Source organism: Myotis myotis, unplaced genomic scaffold, assembly GCF_014108235.1.
Source record: "Myotis myotis isolate mMyoMyo1 unplaced genomic scaffold, mMyoMyo1.p scaffold_m19_p_18, whole genome shotgun sequence".
NCBI classification, from domain to species: domain Eukaryota; kingdom Metazoa; phylum Chordata; class Mammalia; order Chiroptera; family Vespertilionidae; genus Myotis; species Myotis myotis.
The window spans coordinates 38,426,702-38,447,527 of NW_023416322.1; the positions used below are offsets into that span (position 1 = coordinate 38,426,702).

General features: G+C 37.6%; 2 protein-coding genes across 13 annotated transcripts in view; both read right to left on the reverse strand.

Annotated features, from left to right (window-relative positions):
• Positions 1-4,017, reverse strand: part of LOC118673282 (oligosaccharyltransferase complex subunit OSTC-like) — a 32,144-nt gene extending 28,127 nt beyond the window's left edge. For 7 of the 9 annotated variants that reach the window (XM_036343891.1, XM_036343888.1, XM_036343890.1 and 4 more), the window contains exons 1-2: positions 2,875-4,017; positions 1,394-1,648 (exon numbers count right to left, since the gene is read on the reverse strand). The gene's annotated coding sequence lies outside the window, so the exon portion shown is untranslated. The remainder of the gene's footprint in view (positions 1-1,393; positions 1,649-2,874) is intronic. The other 2 variants (XM_036343889.1, XM_036343886.1) reach the window with 1 other exon arrangement.
• A 1,199-nt stretch (positions 4,018-5,216) lies between these two features.
• STXBP3 (syntaxin binding protein 3) overlaps positions 5,217-20,826 on the reverse strand; it is a 30,091-nt gene continuing 14,481 nt past the window's right edge. For 3 of the 4 annotated variants that reach the window (XM_036342400.1, XM_036342398.1, XM_036342399.1), the window contains 12 exons: positions 20,347-20,437; positions 17,478-17,602; positions 14,453-14,548; positions 14,263-14,320; positions 14,100-14,165; positions 12,832-12,912; positions 11,833-11,971; positions 11,460-11,566; positions 10,581-10,673; positions 8,873-8,958; positions 6,732-6,880; positions 5,217-5,940 (listed from right to left, as the gene is read on the reverse strand). In XM_036342400.1, the coding sequence (XP_036198293.1) occupies positions 5,846-5,940; positions 6,732-6,880; positions 8,873-8,958; positions 10,581-10,673; positions 11,460-11,566; positions 11,833-11,971; positions 12,832-12,912; positions 14,100-14,165; positions 14,263-14,320; positions 14,453-14,548; positions 17,478-17,602; positions 20,347-20,437 (1,186 nt within the window). In that variant the 3' untranslated portion in view covers positions 5,217-5,845. Of the gene's footprint in view, positions 5,941-6,731; positions 6,881-7,187; positions 8,756-8,872; positions 8,959-10,580; positions 10,674-11,459; positions 11,567-11,832; positions 11,972-12,831; positions 12,913-14,099; positions 14,166-14,262; positions 14,321-14,452; positions 14,549-17,477; positions 17,603-20,346; positions 20,438-20,826 lie in introns of those variants that run through there. The other variant, XR_004973195.1, reaches the window with a different exon arrangement.

Consider the following 20,826-nt stretch of genomic DNA (forward strand, 5'->3'; position numbering starts at 1 on the left):
TTATTAGTATGGCAAAAAAAAAAAAAAAAAAAGTTGGAAAACCCAGTATCAGAGGCTGGGGGAGACAGGTACTCTCAGGCACTGATGCTGGAAGTACAAACTGGTGCAAATTCTATCAAATTCGACACGCACTTGACCTCGAGCAGGAATTCCACCACTAGCTGTTTACTTCACAGGTGACTCACCCAACAGGCCATGGTATGGGAGGGAGGATGGCCAAGCGGCACAGATGGGAACAGACCCAACTGGAACTAATCTAAACACCCAATGTGGCCATTCATAAACACAGATGTCAGTCATACAGTTAAGACTCTGCAGCCAGTGAAAAGAATGAGGTGGGTTAATCTTCAAGATAGTGTGAGGGGGGAAGCACGCTGCCTAATGATGCACAGGTGTGATCTTTTGTGTACGGTCTTCAAAGGGCACACACACCACTGGAAAGCACGCAGAAACACCGAGTGGGCCTCTAGGAAGAGGAACCGGGAGCTCTGCGGGGAAGTGGAGGGACTTTACATTGACTTTCTGTAGTTCTTACAAAATTCTCATAAATCATTTGGGTGAAGATCTCTTAAAGCCAGAAATACACAAAAATGACAGTCCTAGCTCTAGGTTCATGAAATTTGGGACAAAAGTGAAGACACTTCATTATAATGGTGTGCTTCCCTCTTTCCTGAGGCCTCCATTCACTCCAAAGTCAAGAAATGGCTTTCCGCTCCCCGGCTGTGCTCAGGGGAAGAGCGGGACCATTCCCACAGAGAGGGTTCTGTGCTGACCAGCAGCTGCTGTTGGTCCAGCTGGAGAAGGGGTTATTTTTAACTCTGGGGCTTGGAAATGAGTTTTGGTGCCTTGGGGGAGAGAGAGCGAGCAGAGGCCAGACTCAAGACTCCTCTGACTTTGTGGCCAAGTTCACGTTTGGCTGCGGCACTGTGAGGAAGAGTCAAGACTGTTGGTCGAATTTTAAGAGGAAAAAAATGGGGCTTAAACTGTATACGTGCTCAGGGGCTTCTAGCTTCATCACAGACCTAAACTCATCACAGCTTGAGAACCTGTTTGTGCACCAAGCATCGCCACCCTGTCCCCAAGTTTAAAATCACACAACTCTCTGGCTTACGGTGTTCTTAAGCGACGCATTGTTTCTTGACCTTTCTGGGGTTCAAACCTCTCTGAGATCTGATGAAACCTGTGGAGTCTCCCTCCCTATGCGTCACTCTCCCACGGAAAAGCGACATGTAAACAGGAACAACTTGGCACCCAGTTTTCACAAGTCCACGGGCACTGAACAAGCCCATGGAACTCCGGGTAGAAAGCACCATCAATGACCTTCCTGACCCCTTGCATTACCCTTTAGAGGAGCTCACTGCTGAAATCATTTTTATTTAAAAACACAACCCACCTCTGCTGTATGTAGCTGTATTCTAGATGTAATTTCTCATCTCCTTGATGACTGAGGGCATTAGCAACAGTCACTGCACCATGACTCACCCGAGGCACAGAAGTAGGGCAACCGCCTTCAGGCTTCTGCGGAAGTGCTGCTACAGGCTCTGATTGACAAAGATAATGTGAGATTTACTGATGCTGTAGCTTTGGCTGGGGCCTCCCTCACGCAACTTCTTTGTGCCAATGCTGATAGACCTCTCTTCCAATCCTGCTGCAGGAATAAACCAGAAAAACAAGCTTGTTAAGCGACAGTGATTGCATCTCCAAATGCTGAGTCACAGGCTCAGGACTGCTGGGGGCAGGGGTGTTGTAAAGACACTTGGCACCCTCCACAGCAGAGAGGCCTCTGTGCTTGCTTCCTGCTTGAGGCACCAGGACCAAGACAGCTGGGTGAGGGGACAGCTTGTAGAATGCTATCACCTCTTTAGAAGTTCTAGCCATCCACTTTAACTACAGAGGACATATATGAAAACGCATCCTTTTACTATTCATTCCTATTCAATCTTATTGTTAATAATTACTTAAAATATACCTAATACATACTAAATATGAATATATATGTATCTATATTTAATACCCAAGTGTTTGGTAGTAAAGCTTCGCTATAGAAGGTATTTCTTGCTCCTTTGATTTTAAAAGAAATTGGCCTGGCCCTAGCTGGTTTGGCTCAGTGCATCGGCCTGCAGACTGAAGGGTCCTGGGTTTGATTCCAGTCAAGGGTACATGCCCAGGTTGCGGGCTTGGTCCCCAGTGGGGGTGTGCGGGAGGCAGCCAATTGATGATTCTTTCTCATCGATGTTTTTCTCTCTCTCCCTCTCTGAAATCAATAAAAATATATTTAAAAAATAAAAAATAAATCGGCCTGCATCCTGATGGGAGTCATAAGGGGTACCAGACACCCACACCACAGCTGAGTTATAGAGGCATCACATCTAACAACATAAACTGCCAGGATCTTGGCCTTTGGGCTTGAATCCAAAAAATTTTGTGTCATGAACTACTGATATTTTCTTCGTTCTTGTGAATATGGCTGAGCAATGTGAATCCACTATACTTCGCAGACCAAGCACACTTCAACAGGAAGCAAAACCATGCTTCAGAGATAGTGAATAAATGTGTTAGCTGCAAGAACAAAAAAGGTTTTTTTTCAGGGTCTTGAAATCAGAATCTGTACATGCTAAGTCTAAGGAATTTAGGTGAGATGACCTCTTATGTCTTCAAGTTCAGTGAGAGACTCAGGAAACGAAGGGTCTCTTCAACGCTAAGCCTAAAATATACCTGCAGTGCAGGCCTCACAGGATCTCCCATCAGTACAAAAGGGCAAAGTGGTCACTGAGGGGCTGAGTGACCGACTCAACGGGCAGTAACTGCTGCCATCACATCGGAGTTCCATTTGTCCCAGGGCAATGTCTTAGTCTAAATCTCTGTGCCACTTACTGTTGAGTCTGCAAAACTTCATTTTCAGCCTTTCATGCCCTGTGGGAAGGGATGGAGAGGCATGGGATCTAAAGGCAAGAGCTGAGAGATAGTATCTAGCATACATTCTCACACTAAAATCAATTCCAGATAGATGAATTACCTGCAAAAAATAAAATGAATACATCAAAATGTCCTAGAAGAAACAATGGGAGACTTAATCTTGGGTGCAAAGGGTATTTCTATGTACAACATAAAATTCAGACACCAATAAGGAAAAGTGATAGATTTATCTACATAGAAATTAAAAATGGTGCATCTATCATATTTTAAATACTTTGAGCAGTTATGTCATTGCTAAAAATTTACGTTATAGAAATATTGTGGAAGTCTGCAATGAAGCATTATTTGTAAGAGCAAAACTCTGAAGACGAGTAATATATGAAATTATGGTCCGTCACATGACAGAACCAAGAGGCCAGGTAAAAGGACAGGTTTAAAATAAAGACGTTCCCTTTGTGTAACGCGTACTTTGTGGGGAAGCACGGGACTTGGTTGGAATGTCTGTAAGGAGGATTCTCTGAAAGGTCGGGGGCCTCTGAGGGAACCTTGCCAAAGGCGGCAGCCCCTACCTTGACTTTTCCAAAGGAGCCCGATCCCCAGGGGTATTTTGCTAGAATTTCTATGTTAGTCTTTAAAGACCCGACCTTGTAGGAGCATATACTTTCTCAAGGGTACTTACCCTGCTGATTGTATCTAGAGGTTAATTTTAGTTCAAGCTGTTGTGATAATAAAAGCCTAAGAGGACAGTTGAAGAGGACTGTTTTTTACTTCTAAAGTAAAACAGTCCCTTAGCCTTTCTTTCACAGAACGTGTCAGAGCAATCCGTTCATCCGTCGCTCAGGTCTGCTGCTCAGCCGCACCAGTACTTCATATATGTTAACACATGTTCCGTTTGTGCAGACATATCCTTATATGGTGATGGGCCACATAATGATGTTGTAGTCAACGAATCACATATACAACAGTGCTCCCATGAGATTATACTGGAGCTGAAAAATTACCATCACCTAGGACAGTGGTCAGCAAACCACGGCTCAGCAAACTGTGGCTCATGAGCCACACGCGGCTCTTTGGCCCTTGAGTGTGGCTCTTCCACAAAATACCGACTTCTGCGCATGGGCCACGAAGTTTCAATCGCACTGTACGTGCGCGCCCCTATGTGGTATTTTGTGGAAGAGCCACACTGAAGGGGCCAAAGAGCCGCATGTGGCTCGTGAGCCGCGGTTTGCTGACCATGGACCTAGGACATCACAGCACAATTCATGACTCATGTTTGTGGTAATACTGGTGTAAACAAACCTGCTGCACTGCCACTTGTATAAAAGTATAGCACATGTAATTATATATAATATATAATACTTAATAATAATAAGCAACTGTTGCTGGTTTATGTATTTATACTTTTTAAAAAGTATATTTTTTATTGATTTCAAAGAGGAAGGGAGAAGGAGAGATAGAAGCATCAAAGATGAGAGAGAATCATTGATTGGCTGCCTCTTGCCACCCCCTACTGGGGGTCAAGCCCGTAACCCAGGCATGTGCCCTTGATTGGGAATTGAACCATGACCTCCTGGTTCATAGGCTGATGCTCAACCACTAAGCCACACCGGCTGGGCTGCATTTATACTTTTTATTGTCATTTTAGAGTATATTTTTTCTTTTCTATTCATAAAAAATTTTACCCTGGCTGGTGTGGCTCAGTTGGTTGAGAGTCATCCCATGCACTGGTTCCATTCCCAGTCAGGGCATATACCCAGGGTTTTGGGTTTGATCCCCAGTTGGGGTGGGTACAGGAGGCAACTGATTGATGTTTCTCTCTCCCATCAATGTTTCTCTTTCTCTCCCTTCCTCTCTTTCTAAAACCAATGAAAACATTTTTTAAAAAGTTTGCTGTAAAGCAGTATGTTGTGTTATGCCAGCAGCAGCCTCGTACGTCTTGTGTTTAGCGTGTCTCTCGATTGCATCATTTTCTCTTCTGCTTGATTTAATCTCATGTTGTACAGGCTTGTAGCCTGGGAACGATAGGCTACACCATACAAGCCAGGTGTGCAGCAGATACTGGATGATATCCACACAAGGACAAAATTGCCTAATGCCACATTTCTCCGAACATATCCCTGCTGTCAAGCAGTGCATGGAAACAGTATTACCCAACCTTATACATATATTACATGACTTTTTAAAAAGTCAATGGGTTACCTTGGTAGGAAGATTAACGTGCATTCCCTTTCTAACTCCTTGGCTTAGAACTTTTAAACTTCCTAACTTCCTCTACCTCTCCCCACCCAAAACAAAGATAATTTTGTAACTACATATTTATTTTTTCTTAGAATATTCATGAGTACTTTTGGTTTTTCAATTTAAACATACATGATTTCAAAGTGATATAAAACTGTGTTCTTTAGAAGTATCTAGAAAGACAGTACATACTGTGAAATCTTTCTAATTTTACAACTGAATTATTTTACACATAAAGGAAATTATAAATTTTAGTTGAAAGAAAAATCTCATGTACAGAAAAATCCTTTATCATATATACACATTTACAGTTTTTAATTTTATAACCTTTTCATTTAAAATCATTCTTTCCCCAAAAACTATACTTTAGTATAAAACAGATAAGTATTTAAGAAGTCATTAGTATGTACACAGGTGGCTGTAAAAAATTACCCACAACTCATATTCTATTCCAAAGGTGAAAAGATTTCCTTTTAAAAGCATTTTAATATTTCTTCTCATCATCAACAAAATATCAACGTTTAAATTAAAAATGTCAAACCCAATTATATGTAACCATAAGCAGTCCTTTAAGAAATATATTTGAAAAACCATTATTCCATAAAATATTTACATTGTTGAAACTGCATAAAAGCAACACTGTCTTGCTCTAGTTTAGTTGAAAGAATAAGAACCATCCCACCCCCAAATACTATTCATCCTTCATAATGGAGACTTTATCCTTGGATTTATTCAGCATCTTTATGTCATCCAACAGCTTTTTGGGTGTTAAAATATGGGTAGAACCTGGTAGGACAAAAGATAAATTTTTTTCAGAGGCCAGCAGTTAAATCCATTTTCCTTGACTAACCATATTGTCCTGTCCTTCAAATATGCAAAGTTAGTACAACTTGGAGCATTTTAACAGAAGTCCTATAGGACACCTTCCTGAAATCTGCTTATACCGCAGTATTTCAATCCTTCCTCATTGAACATGCTCAGTAAACCTTCAGAAATACTGCCCCCTCCTGGTACTTTGTCTACCTTGTACTATATATTGATATACTGGGGAGCCAAACTGGAGGTTACTCTACCTTCGTGACAAGAACAGTCACTGTTCAATCACAGAGAACCATTAAGCAGTGCTGAGGACTGAGGCCAGGGTCAGGAGAGTTTGTATATCAGTGGCTTTGACTGAAATTCTTAAAACTAAATTCCATATACAGGCTTTAACAATGTCATATCCACATTCACAAAATAACTCAAAATATTTCTGTAGAAGTGTCTCAAAAATTATTTAATGATGAGAACAAGAAAAATATAGAATATAACATTTTAAAGGATATATGTAATAATATTTAAAGAATGTAGTATTTTGAAGCTCATTCCTTCAAAAACAGGATATTTAAAAATAAAATAATCCAAAGGACAACCAGGAAAAACTCTAGTACATCAGATGAAACACACTATGATTAAAACAAATTGTCCAGCTTTCAACAATTTAGTTCTAAATGTAAAGTACAAGATAAAGTTTTACATATATATTTTTGCATTTAGAGTTTGTTTAGAGAAATAGAAGAGAGGCAAACAAGTCTTACCAATAATAACTCCACAGGATTTGTGTGCCTGAGAAACTTCGTAAGCACAACGCATTTCAGAGTACGTAATTCCTCCGATAACAAAAACAATCAGCGTGGACCCGTTTTTTCGGTCTTCCAAATAATTACCTCTGGGTTTCTGGCGAGCACTAAAAAATAAAAAAACACTAACGTGTTACAAATACTCCCAAAGCCTTCCTGCTTATAAACTTTTCAAAAAGCCTCATTCAAGCAAATTCAGACTTGGCACCGGTGACATAATTTTAAGGAAATGACTTACCAGGTAACTATGTATGAAAGAACTTGGCACCAAGAATTAGGCAGGACAAGTCCCACTTCAAGTTTAATTTTGATCTGATAGTTTGGATAAATCACTCATAATCTAGCTCAGCATGTTTGCCTATAAAATAGAGCTAACTCCCTCTCTTACTTATTTCACTTGAAGAAGTAATATACCTGAAGTCTCTGGCTTCTTGAAGTTAAAGAAATAGGGAAGTAGCGGTGAAACAATAGGCATTTAAAGATACGGTGGGGTGGGGGGTTCGCAGGAGCTGATGTGGTATTGGGACATCCCTTGCTGAAAGTCAGTAGAGTATGATGGTGGGAGGTACTGAAGACATCTTCACTCCCATGTTCACAGCAGCATTATTCACAACAGCCAAGATACGAAACAACCTAAATGTCGACGAGCAAGTGGGTAAAAACAATGTGGTGTGTATATATACAATGGGATATTACTCAGCCTTAAAAAATGAATTCTGCCATTTGCAACTATATAAATGGACCTAGAGGACATTAGGTTAAGTGAAATAAGCCGGACTCAGAAAGACAAATACTATATAATCTCACTTATACGTGGAATCTAAAACAGTCAAACTTACACATGCAGAGAACAAAACGTTAGTTGCCAGGGGCTGAGGGGAGGGGGAAATGAGGCAATGTTGGTCAAAGGGCACAAAGTTTCAGTTGTGCAAAATGACTATGTTTTAGAGATCCAACGTACAGCAGCGAAACCAGAATAAACAAAGCTGCATTGTATACTTGAAATTCGCTAAGAGGGTAGATCTTAAGTTAAATCCTTTTACCACACACACAAAAAATACATAAAAGAAGAAACAGTAGTTATGTAAAGTGATGGGTACATCTGTAGTAATCTTTTTACAATGTATACATATCAAAACATCAAGTTGTTTTTATATGTATAAAGGCATATACAAAGTTATTACGTCAATTACATATACTTCAATAAAGCTGTTTAAAAAAGAATTAGACCTGAGTTTCAACTCTGATTCTGCTTCTTTCTAATGCAGTTATGACTTTCAGCAAGTTACTTAACTGCTCTCTAAACTGTAAGGGTTGTTTTCAGATTAAATGAAGTAACGTTTAGAACACACAAAGTATGGAATTTGGTACCACAAAAACACTCAATAGATAGTAGCCATTATTTCTACCATTTTCTCCCCAAGATTGCTTTAGATATGCACTGTCCAATACAGTAGCCACTTTGTCACATGAAGCTACTTAAATTTATTAAAACTAAATAAAATGGAAATTTCAGTTCCTCGGTCACACTGGTCACATACAATGCTCAGCAGCTCCAGTGGCTAGTGGCTGTCAAGCTGGATAGTGTGGCTACAGGACTTTTCCCTCTCGGCAGAAGGTGCCACTAGAGAGCACTGTCTACTCTAGACCATGGGGATCACCTGTTTTTGTTTTTGTACCCTACTGGTAAAAATTTTGAACTTGTATTTGAAAAGTAAATAAATATATCAAAATAAATATTTTATGCATCTATTAAAAATATACTATATTAGTTTATAAATTATGTGTGTGCTAGTGTACATTAATAAAACTTAATTTCTCCCTTTTTAAGGTATAAGTAAGTACCCAACAATCATCTTGTTACCACTCTGGAATCCATGCTCTAGTTGACCTCTAAGACCCTGCAATGTTGGAGCCCACAGCACACTTTTTAAAATGTTCTCAGTCTGTCCAGCCTTGGGATGATGGTTCCCATCTGCCACCTTAAGGAACAACGAGGTAGTGACAGGAAAAGGGAAAGAATTCGTGGCTAGTTTTGAAAGATGGAACAGAAACAAGATACACTATTGGTTCCCACACAAAATATTTATAGGTTTTACCTTACAGCTCCTGAGCCATTCCACACTGCTGGGCACTGGGAACAATATGGCCATTCCTTTGAATCTAATCTATTATCAATGGCATCCTAGGGAAGAAAAGAATTAACACCATCAAGAAAATGTAAATTCCAAGATATTTTTATTTACTTGTCTGTTTTGCATAAAACTCAAAATTTGTATTTATAATTAAGGATCATAAGGATATACAGATATTTAATAATAAGGTTAGCCCTTTCTTTGGACCTCGCAAACCTTACTTGCTTCAAAAATTAACGCAATCATTTACTTACTTACTAAACTGCATGCCTACATTTCTTTACTGGGAGGGCCCCACGTTGGGGTGAGAATTCCAGGCATCTCTCAGGACCATTCTGTCTGGAGTGCTAGGGTTTCTAATACTATCCTAGTCCGGACACCTCGTAAGCTACCAGGGAGTGCAGGCCTTGCCCCCGCAGCAGTGGCTCTACCGCAGGATGTGCACCCCCAGCCCAGGCTACACAACACAACACAAAGGGAGGAGGGAAATTTTCATTTACACATTTTTCCTTTTTTTTAAGGGTTATATTTTATGATAAACTTATGTATGTGGATATACTGTATATATAGTTTATTTGTACAGTAATACATAGTTTATAAATGAACAGTCATGCTATAAGCTTATGTTCACATTTTTTATGGTTAAGTGTGCATGATCAAAAAAAGTTGGGGGCCACTGCTTTACAGCATGTGGTATTAATGAGTAGACACAATCAGTAGTCGAAGAATATCTCAAAAAGACTGCAGGAAGCGAAGAAACCAAGTTTCAGGAAAATCCTGAAGGTCTTACACTGCCACTTAGCCAAAAGTGGATTTTCTAAGTTTAACATGCAAATCTTTGTTAAAGGGTTTGAGAAAATCAATTCTTACTTTGAAAATACAAGCCAAGAAAAACTAGTTAGTTCTATATCCCTGTTATAAGGGGGGAAAATCTTATGCTTCAGAAAATAAAGTCTAAATTTTTAAAACTTTTCAATTATGATTAAGCATGTGTGAGTGGCATAAAACTAGTCAAAGAAAACAGGAAAATCATAGTAATAAATTGTATCCAATTAGATACTAAAGGAAAGTAGAAATTTCAGTTTAAGTCAAAGAAAAATTGAAATAAATGAACTATGTACTAGCAATTTTGACTGAAGAATCAATGTCATGATTTGACTGAGTTCATAAAACAATTTTTATTAGTCTATTTTCTGATTTCCTATAATTGAATATCTTCTAAGTGAACAATACTAAAAGGCACAAACCATCTGTTGAATATAACAGCAAACCACAGTGAGGTTTACATTTTAATCACAGATACATTTCCAAGAATATTGAAGTCTAACACTTTATAGCAGTGGTTATATACAAGTGTTATTTTGTTTGGACTTTCGTTCAAAGAAATTATTTGTATATCTGTTACATATAGTTATTTAAAACAGCAGCAGTTTTTCCCATAAAGCATGTGTGTGCTGATTTTATTTATTTATTTGGAGGCAACCAGTGGTGTTTGTTTGAGGTCTTCAAGGAAAGAATCTTTAAGAGTTTCCTCTCCCGCCTTGACCCCAGATACAGGCTTCTTCAGTGAACCTCCCAGTACTGCAGACAATTCTAGCCTATAAACTACAGACAGTTAAGAATGCTCTACAGGAGGCCATTCAAGGTATAAGTAAAATTTAGTGAATTTTACCTCCAAAATATCTTTGATATAAGGTGTCCATCGAGAGAGTTGGAAAGTTTCTTCTGCAGACCGATCCTTTCTTGATGGTTTGCCTTGTGGAGACTAATATAATTAGATGGGGAGGGGGGGGATTAAAAATCAGCAATTTATTTAGTGTATTTTTATTAAGTTTTCTAACACAGACATTTAATTTACAGCAAATACTATGTTGTACTACTTAAAAGTAAGATTGGAAATGCCTGTTCAAATAATCTGAATAGTTGTGGACATATAACTTAACAGTATTTTTTGCTTTAAGGATAAAATTTATAATAGGACCAGAAAATACGTTTATTCAAAAGGGCTATAGAATTTAATGGGAAAAGAATGAGATTCCAAATAGAGTTCTTTCAAAATTTGTTTTAAATTAATTATAAAGAGAAAAGCATAAATAGCAAATTACAAGAGAAACCCTAAGATATAAATTCACCAGGAAGGTGCAATTGTCTAAATTACTCATATATGGAAAACAAAATGTTAATTTTTTTTTTTTTTAAATATATTTTATTGATTTTTTACAGAGAGGAAGGGAGAGAGATAGAGAGTCAGAAACATCGATGAGAGAGAAACATCGACCAGCCGCCTCCTGCACATCCCCCACCGGGGATGTGCCCGCAACCCAGGTACATGCCCCCGACCGGAATCGAACCCGGGACCCCTCAGTCCGCAGGCCGACGCTCTATCCACTGAGCCAAACCGGTTTCGGCCAAAATGTTAATGTTTTACTTACCAAATCTTTGGAGTAAAATTTAGAAAACTATCTACATGGATACCCATATAAGAAAACATTTGATGCAATCAACTGCACATGCATACATGTAAGTACATATAGAATTTAAGATTTCTTACCGGGGGGACAATGGGGACACCAAGGTAACTCCAGTTACGAATCATATCACTCTCATTTTCTATCTTTACATTCTGGATCAGCCTATCCAGATTTTCTTCCGTTGTTCCTTAGATAAGTAAAGATATGAGTCATATAATTGCTACCACAATCATTTCTAGGTTTTAGGTGGTATCTAATAATAATGTTTAAATAAAAAGCAAACATTTAAATTATATATCCTTCAGTCTTCTCCCAATTTCATATTTTTCCCTTTCCTTATCTTAACCAACTTCAGCTACCACCTTTAATTTTCTTAGTAAACCACTTATTATAATGTGATTTCAGAGCTGGATACTCTAATATATTTATGAAAATGAACAAAGTCTCCATTACCATTATTACTGAAGATATAGAGCAGGATTGCTCGTATTTTATCATAATTATCGTGGTTTTTGCTGAGCAGAACTGGCAAGAGCACTCGCATGGAATCCTTCACCTTCTGTCCTTCTGCATCAGTTCCCAGCGCCAGGTCCTTATTGAAAATGACACAGTCAGTGGTCCATAACCCAAGTTCATTTCAGTTGAAAATGTTGCTAAATTTTTTAAAAAGATGTTTTTATTAATTTCAGGGAGAGAAGAAAGAGGGAGAAGCAGAAGTATCGATGAGAAAGACCATCCATCGGCTGCCTCCTGCAGGACTCCCACTGGGGACTGGGCCCGCAATCCCGGCGTGTGCCCTGACCAGCAATCGAACCAGCTCCTCTTGGTGCATGGGTTGCTGCTTCACCACTGAGCACACCAGCTGGGCAAAATCTTGCTAAATTGTAATGGTATACTGATGACATTTCACAGGAAAATGTGGGCATCACTTGCAAACTTCTGATTGCAGGAAGTGCAAAAAGTCAAAAAATAATTCAGAGAAAAAGAAAACCATCACCATAAACCTGTGCGATGACCAGGGTGGCCATGACCACATGCGGCTCCTGTGCACGTGAAGTGTGCCTCGTGGGAATTAAGATGTGCACTGCAGAGGAGCCTCCTTAACAGAGTCAATGTGCCTGTGCAGTGCTCTGCAGGATGCTGCGTTCAGTGCTGCACCCTGAGAAAGGCCTGCCAACAATGCTACCCGGAACAATGCTCCAAACACTCAAATCATCCCATTCAATCAAAAATGCATCATCACAGAGTAGGAGGGGCTTGCTTACTACTGATACCATATATAGCTACTTGTTAATTGGTGGGGCATGACGTATTCAATATGACCTAGGTGAGTCCCCTTCTAAGAGAGATTCTGTGATTCTGGACACACTGTATTGAGCAAAGTTAGGTTTTATCTTAGAAAGATCACTCAGGAAATCTATTACGAACATAGGTATTTCTGATTGTACATACCTGTTCAGTTTTGCAGAGCTTTTCTATATTAGACTTGAATTTATTCATGCAATCTTCTGCTATGTTAAGATGAACAACTTGCTGAAAAACAACAAAAAAATCAATAATTTAAAGCAGTGATTTTCAACTGGTGTGCCGCAGCATGTTTCAACATGCAATACCTGATTATTTAATCAGGAGCACTGACCTCTTTTCCCTTAGATTGTCAAATAAAAAAAGTGACAACAGCCTACACAACAACAGCCGTCTGGTGTGAATGAATCAAAATTACACCTTTTTTTTTTCCAGATGAAAAAGGTTGAAAATCACTGATTCAAAGCATTTCACTTTTTTTTGGTATGTAATGTTAAACTTTGAGATTGGCCTGAAGGGAAGTATGGGTTTGGATGGAAAGGAAGTACCATGTACACCAAAGGGAAACAACTCAAAAAAAGGGGGAAAAAGTGAGAATTAACATGATCTACAGGGGACAATCAATGGACAGCAAGAAATAAAATGAAAGGCCTGGCCGGTGTGGCTCAGTGGTTGAGCATCGACTCATGAACCAGGAGGTCACAGTTCAATTCCTGGTCAGGGCACATGCCAGGGTTGTGGGCTTGAAACCCAGTAAGGGGTGTGCAGGAGGAAGCTATGGATGATTATCATCATTGATGTTTCTATCACTCTCTCCCTCTTCCTTCCTTTTTGAAATCAATGAAAACATATTTGAAAAAAATTAAATAAAATGAAAGGATTGAATTTGTGTTGGGTTTCTGAGTAACAAAAAATAAGGTGGGGGGGGGGGAAGTCCACTCCTTAAAGTCCAGCAGAAAAAGTCTGAATTTACATTACTAGTTCTTAATTAGGGTGCAATACGATAAAAAATTGGTAAAAATTATTCCAATAATAACTCGTAAGAATAACGGGGACAGCAGTTTATCTGCCCACATAGTTTAACTACTCTTAAATCTATTAATTTAAAGAACCAAGTAGAATAACAATCACGGTTGAACCAATGTTGAATTTTCTTATTAAGTTGATAAATGCTAAACATTCTCTATATGGCTATCCAAGACAAAGATATAAAGAAGTTTAAGCTGGATATGGATAAATCTAGATTATATATAGAGGGAATCCTATTGGAAAGCTTAGTTACTTAGGGTATTTCTTAGAACTAGAATAAGGTTTTACAGGGAAACTAACACCAAGTATTCCATGACACCCACTGCTACCCCTGACTACAGAACTAGGTGGATTAATAAATAAGGTCTCACATACAGTACTCTCACCTTAGTAATCTGTTTTCGGAAATGCGGCATCTTTTTCATTAGTTGGGCAAGAGCACTAAGTGATGTCTAGGAAAAAACCAAACATTTTAAAATTAAACTTATGATTCAGTTATTCTATATAACAACTTCATCATTTTGAAAGTTAAATAAGACTCATTCTTACCTTTCCTTCTGTTGCTTTTTTTGTTGATGAAATTTCCTTCATAAGCTTGGGAATTTCCCTGTAAAGTTGAGAGAATTCTTTAAATTTCTAAGGTGTAATTCTTTACAGAGACATTTAAGATTACAAACTGTACTTTCATGTATTTAATCTTCAAAAAACATGAAATAAAAATTAAAACAGATTCACATACTCTAATACAACTGCAATATGCCGGTGTCGAATTCTGACCCAGAGGTCATCATCTTCTTCAAGGATCGCCTCCTTTTCTTTCCCGTCAGTTTTATATCTACAAGTAGACACAAGTAAAAACTTTTAATTATTTTCCCCCCAGAAAAGTTGAAGAAACATCTTTTGCACACAATAATTTTAAGACACAGTTCAAGAACTGAAGAGTACATATCCACTATTTTTGTATCCACCCTTACATTAAAAATCAAAGTGCTACTAAGCCAGTGGTTGTGAATCAACCTATGAACCAGGAGATCAGGATTGGATTCCCAGTCAGGGCACATGCATGGGTTGTGGGCTCAATCCCCAGTAGGGGCATACAGAAGGCAGCCGATCAATGATTCTCTCTCATCATTGATGTTTATCTCTCTCTCTCCCTCTCCTCTCCTCTCTCTGAAATCAATGAAAACACATTTTTAAAAAGCCAAGAAGTTAATCCTACTAAGACATTTTTACTGTCAAATGTTAGAGTTAGCCGTCATTATAGAGTTTTAGGTTAGCAAAATAGTATTCTATAAAACAAAAATTCAACGTTCTACAATCAACTTTAAGAACAAGACTGTGGCCCTTGCTGGTTTGACTCAGTGGCTAGAGCGCTGGGCTGCAGACTGAAGGATCCTGGGTTCAATTCTGGTCAAGGGCACATGCCCAGATTGTAGGCTCAATCCCCAGTTGGGGGTGTGCAGGAAGCAGCCAATCAATGATTCTCTCTCATCATTGATGTTTCTCTCTCTCCCTCCCTCTCCTTTCTCTCTGAAATCAGTAAATATACATTTAAAAAAAGGAGGAGGAGGAGGAGACGACTGTGTGCCTTGGTTGGCTCAGTGTGGCTCAGTTGGTTGGGCATCATCTCATGCCAGTTTGATTCTCTGGTCAGGGCACATGCCCAGGTTGTGGACTCGAATTCCTGGTAGGGTGTGTGTGGGAGGCAGCCCATTGTTATTTCCCTTTCTCATCAATATTTCTCTCTCTCCCTCCATTCCTCTCTCTCAAAATCAATAAAAATACTTAAAAAAAAGAACAAGACTGAGTATACTAATAATTTTTATTCTAATTGCTTAAACACAATTTTGATGTCCTGATAACCATTAGCACAACTATCAACCATCCACTAAGTGAAGAACAGAAATGTCTGAAGTTGTTTCAGAGCTGGTACAAAATTCACAAACATGTATCATTTGTTTGTATATTCTTCTTCCCTAACCCTATAAAATCATCTCCTTTTAAGAATGGGAAAGGGCCTGAAACCTATATAATTTTATTAACCATGTCACCACAATAAATTCAACTTTAAAAAAAGAATGGGTAAGGAAATGAGAGAAAAACAAATGTAGTCATAAAAAATTGTGATAGCTTTAATGAGTTCTACTAAAGTGAGCAGCAAGTCAAGGGGTTCATGAAATTACTTAAAATAGGCTTCCTGACTGCTTCCCCAAACTTTCTCCCTTCTTTTGATACTGATAGCCTCCTTCCATATGGGGAGCTGAGGAGATTCAATCATCCTGGGGACTGGGATTATCCTGAGCCAAGATTAGAAAGAACAGCACTGAGCTTTCCCAGCCCTGAACTGTGGACAGAGCTGTATGTTGACTTCTACTGTATGAATACAATTATTTCCATAGCCCCAAAATATTACAGGTCCCGCCTATAAAGCCATCTAACTATGTGGTCTTAATTACAGATGCCCACAGAGTGAGTGTGCTTAATTATAAGGCTGCACCTAAGGATAACAGCCCTTTTGTCATCAAAATGCCACTTGTAGTTACTGAATATCTTTAACCTTTGATTTATAAACAAAAATTAAGGTACTTAGCATTTCCTGCTTTGTATTCTATTTCCATTAAAAATTCTGACACAGCACAAACCACAGGGAATTCATGCCTCCATCTAGTCTTACTCTTGGACTTTTTTTTTTTTTTAATATATTTTATTGATTTTTTACAGAGAGAAAGGGAGAGGGATAGAGAGTTAAAAACATCGATGAGAGAGAAACATCAATAAGCTGCCTCCTGCACAATCCCCACTGGGGATATGCCCGCAACCAAGGTACATGCCCTTGACCGGAATCAAACCTGGGACCTTTCAGTCCACAGGCCGATGCTCTGTCCACTGAGCCAAACCGGTTAGGGCTCTTGGACTTCTTTCATTCATAAAAAAGTATTGATTTTTTTAAAAATAAATCTCTCTCTTACTCTTAAAAAAATTAAACCTTGCTTTGCTTGCTAGCAAACCTAGGAAGATAAGTATTTTAAATACTTGGTTAAAGCTAATATAATTTATGAAAAGTACCCATTACTTGAGCTCTTTGTGCTACACACTGCATAATGTCTGAAGTGTATGTCTAAAGTCTGAAACCAAATTCTTTAGTGTTCATCAGTTTAATTCTTTTGTAAATTTCTTAAGCAATGCAGGGTTAGAGACCTAAAGGATGAGAGGTAATAATAATCTCTTTTGAAAATTCTGAATAAACTGCTTGAAGCTACTTTTAAATTAGAAAAAATAGCTATATTGATTTCTGTATGTCATCTAATAAAACAAATAGACAAAGCCTGAGTTTGACCAATATGCAAATAAAAGTATAAGAGGGAAAAAAAAGAAAAAATATATAAGAAAGAAAAATACAAAATTAATTTAATAATATTTGATTTAAGAAAAAATACTAAGTATAATTATCATAAGTGTTTGGATATTTTTAATCTATTAAAATTACTAAATTAAACCTAAAATTTCAGAAAACTAATTTTCACTTTTTTCTACTATACTCAAGCAAATACACCAAAAAAGCTTCAAAGTCATCAAATTACCCATTAACTTACAAGGTTAAGACATTTTAAATATATTCTGATTATAGGAGAAGAGGAGGATAAAGGCCCTGAATAAAAAAGGTTACAGAGACTTTAGATTTCTAGTGCATACAAGAACCATTAATTGCTCATATCTTATCCTGTTTGTTTATGCCCTATAGATGCCCTTGGAGTTATACTTGCTTGTATGTATCATTCTCAATCGGCAGTAGATCATATGCCATTGCCTGAAACGTCAGTTCATGCAGGACAGTGGACACAGGATCAAAGCCACGGTCAATTATTATGAGCTGGGAATGAGTTTTACCCTGAAATAACAAGATAAAATTATCTTAAGAAACTTCCATTTCTTTGTGTGAACACATTTTTATACTATCTTAGAAAACAAAGGCAGACTTTTCCTAAGTTCTGTCATTATTTATTAAAAAGGAAAAAGCTGAGTGGCACAGTAGGGGGTAGGGGAGGAACCAAACTACAAAACCAAAAGTTTTCATAATTAGATTGAGGATATGCTCAATATTGTGAACATTCCTTTTAAAAAATAACATTTGGCTTGCATTAAGTCTATTTTCTTTAGGGGTTCAGCTCCGTAAGCACTAAAACTAACAAATTATGAAAAGTAGCCATTAATTGAGCTCTTTGCTAAGTAAGAAGTACATATATTAGTTAATTCTTATATAGCAACCCTAAAGGACAAGCATTCTCATCTCCATTTGATAATGAGGGCAGAAAGGCTTAAATAACTTGCCCAAATCACATAGCTAGTAAGTGGCAGAAGGGAGATTCAAACCCAGGTCAGATTCACTCCACAGCCTGTGCTCTTAACCATCATGCTATTTAAAAAGATAATACTGATACCAGCTAAGATGCTAAATCTTAATGAAAGCCTTACTTTCATTCATTCACAAGCAGCATTAATCATTAAACAGTGAATAGTGCTGGGAAAAAATAATTAATACCAATATCTTTCATATGTTATTTTAAGAAGTTATAAATTATTTGGATTATTCAAAGCAGTAAGATACCTACAACTCATTAGACAAACATTTCCTATTTATTTACATACAGCAGAGGTAAATTACATAGGCTAGATCTTTGAAAAGTGTTTAATTAACTATTCACTCATTTAAATAAACCTTATGGTCTACTGGTTAAGAGCACATCCTCTGGGAATCAGATAGATCTGGTTTTGAGTCCAGCCTTGACCACTTTCTTGCTGTATGACTTTGGGTAAATTGCTTAACTTGTTAATAACATCTCAGTATTTTCACTGTAAAATATAATAGGAACCTTGCTTATAAGATCATTATAAAGATTAAATGTAATTACACCATGTAACACTTAGAACTCCCTGGCACTGCATGAGCCCGCAATGCATGTACGTTCGGAGTCTTCAGAAACATGAACAGGAAAAACAGCTGCTCTATCAGGGCTCAGGGTTATGGCAGGGTGTGGGAAGAAGCCTCACTTGACCTAAAGAGTCAGGAAAGGCTTCAAAAAGGAGGTGACACTTTATCATGACCTTGAATAAGGAAAGAAAGGTATCAAGCATTTGAAAGAAAGTGTAGTTTTCAGGAAGGAAGAATGGAAAAGATGAGTTTATTTATGTATTTTTGTGGATTTTGCCTTTTTTCACTGAAATCATGAAGGAACAAAGGATATTTACTAATATATTGATTGTATATCTCTTCCCTCATTCAATAAACATTTACTGATTACTTACTATGCTATGTGTACTGAGCCATTGTCTTCATAACTACAACCAGCAACAGCTTTCGCTAAACCTCCAAAGCAAAAACTAGTAACTTTTAAATTTCTAAACTAACAATATGTCTAAGCTATAAACCCTCCATTCTAGCCAAGGTGTTAGATTGTGAATTTTGCCTTTTTCTCTAGACCTCTGCCCAAAATAGCCTGTTATCCAAGCAATACAATTCCTCTTCTATCACTTACACTCATTCTTGAAGCGCAAGGGCCTCTTCCTCCAGGATGCCTTCCAGAACTCCAGCAGAATCAGAGTGAGCCCCAGCCTATGTTCCCATTACATTCTCTGTATCCTTCTCATTCCACTGATCACACAGCATTGTAATTGATGGTTTCCTTAACCATCTCCTCTTCTCAACAATCTAGTTTCTTCCTTAGCTACTGTAATATGGCTTCCCTGCCCTCTGGCACCACCTGTCAGGATCTTCATTTTCCAACCACGCCTAAATGCTGGTATTCCCTGGGTGTGGACCTTACTCTTTGATTACTTTATACTATCTTCATAAGATAGTAACAGTTGCCAATCATTAAACTACCATATGTGCCAAACACGTTAACTCACCTAATCTTCATACCAACCAAGCAAGGCATATGTTATATTATCCATTTCACAGATAAAAATACAACTCAGAATAAATAATCTTGTCCAAGGTCACAGAGCTAGTAATAACAGGAGTAACTGTACTTATTGACTGTTTATTCTAAGAACTTTATATATTAACTCATTTAACCCTCTCACTCCTTTATAAAATAGGTATTATCTCATTATTCCCAATTTGTAGATAAGAAAACTTAGGCATAGAAAAGTTACATAATTTTCCCAAATTGACATATCTATTAACACATTGTATGCGGGAAACATATTTATACATTTTACTTATACGTTTTACGTTGACTGGTAGTAGAGCGCGGGAATGTATTAATACGTTTTTTATAGACTAGCGGTAGAATGCGGGTAACGTATAAATATGTAAACTAAAGTTATCGTAATTTTACTGAACGTTGCCATTTGCACAAAAAATTAGCAAAAATGGCCCGCGCCACCTGTTAGCGCGTGATAAAAACTACCCGCAAACAATGTGTTAATTAAATGGCAGACCAGGATTTGGACACAGTAACTGCAAAACCCATATCTTCCCCACTAAACCCCACTGTGTATTACAGTTTCTACTACCATCTATATTAACGATTCCCAAATCAATAATGAAAAATAAACAATAGCTTCATTGGTTTATAAAGAAATAAGTCAGACTTTACGCATAATCACTACCTGCCTTATATACATTACCTTTATTAGGCTCTTTTCGTCAGTCTTGTAGTAATTTTCAAGTTTTTTTTCAACAAGTTGGGCAAGTTTACTGGCATTATTTAGAGGTTTACTAGAAATGGAAAAAAATGTTCACTTATCTTTCTTTCAAGATACTTTACAATATCATAAAGTTGAATTTTAAAATTAAACCATGCAATTTATTAATTTAATAAATTTTATAAGATGGAAAACTTTAGATAATAATATATCAAATATGTTATACTAATTTTGCCTGGATTTTATAAATGTAAACCTTATTGTATGTGCTTTAGATTTTTTAATATAAAGGAAATATTATAAATAAAATTACAGTTCCCTTTATTTCCCTTCCAATTCCTGGTCTTCTCCCCTACCTCTACCTCCCACCTCCCCACTCCCAAGGAAACCACTGTTATAAATTTGATGTGTATTCTTCCTGCCAATACTGTTATTTATTTATATATATGCGTGTATGTTTTA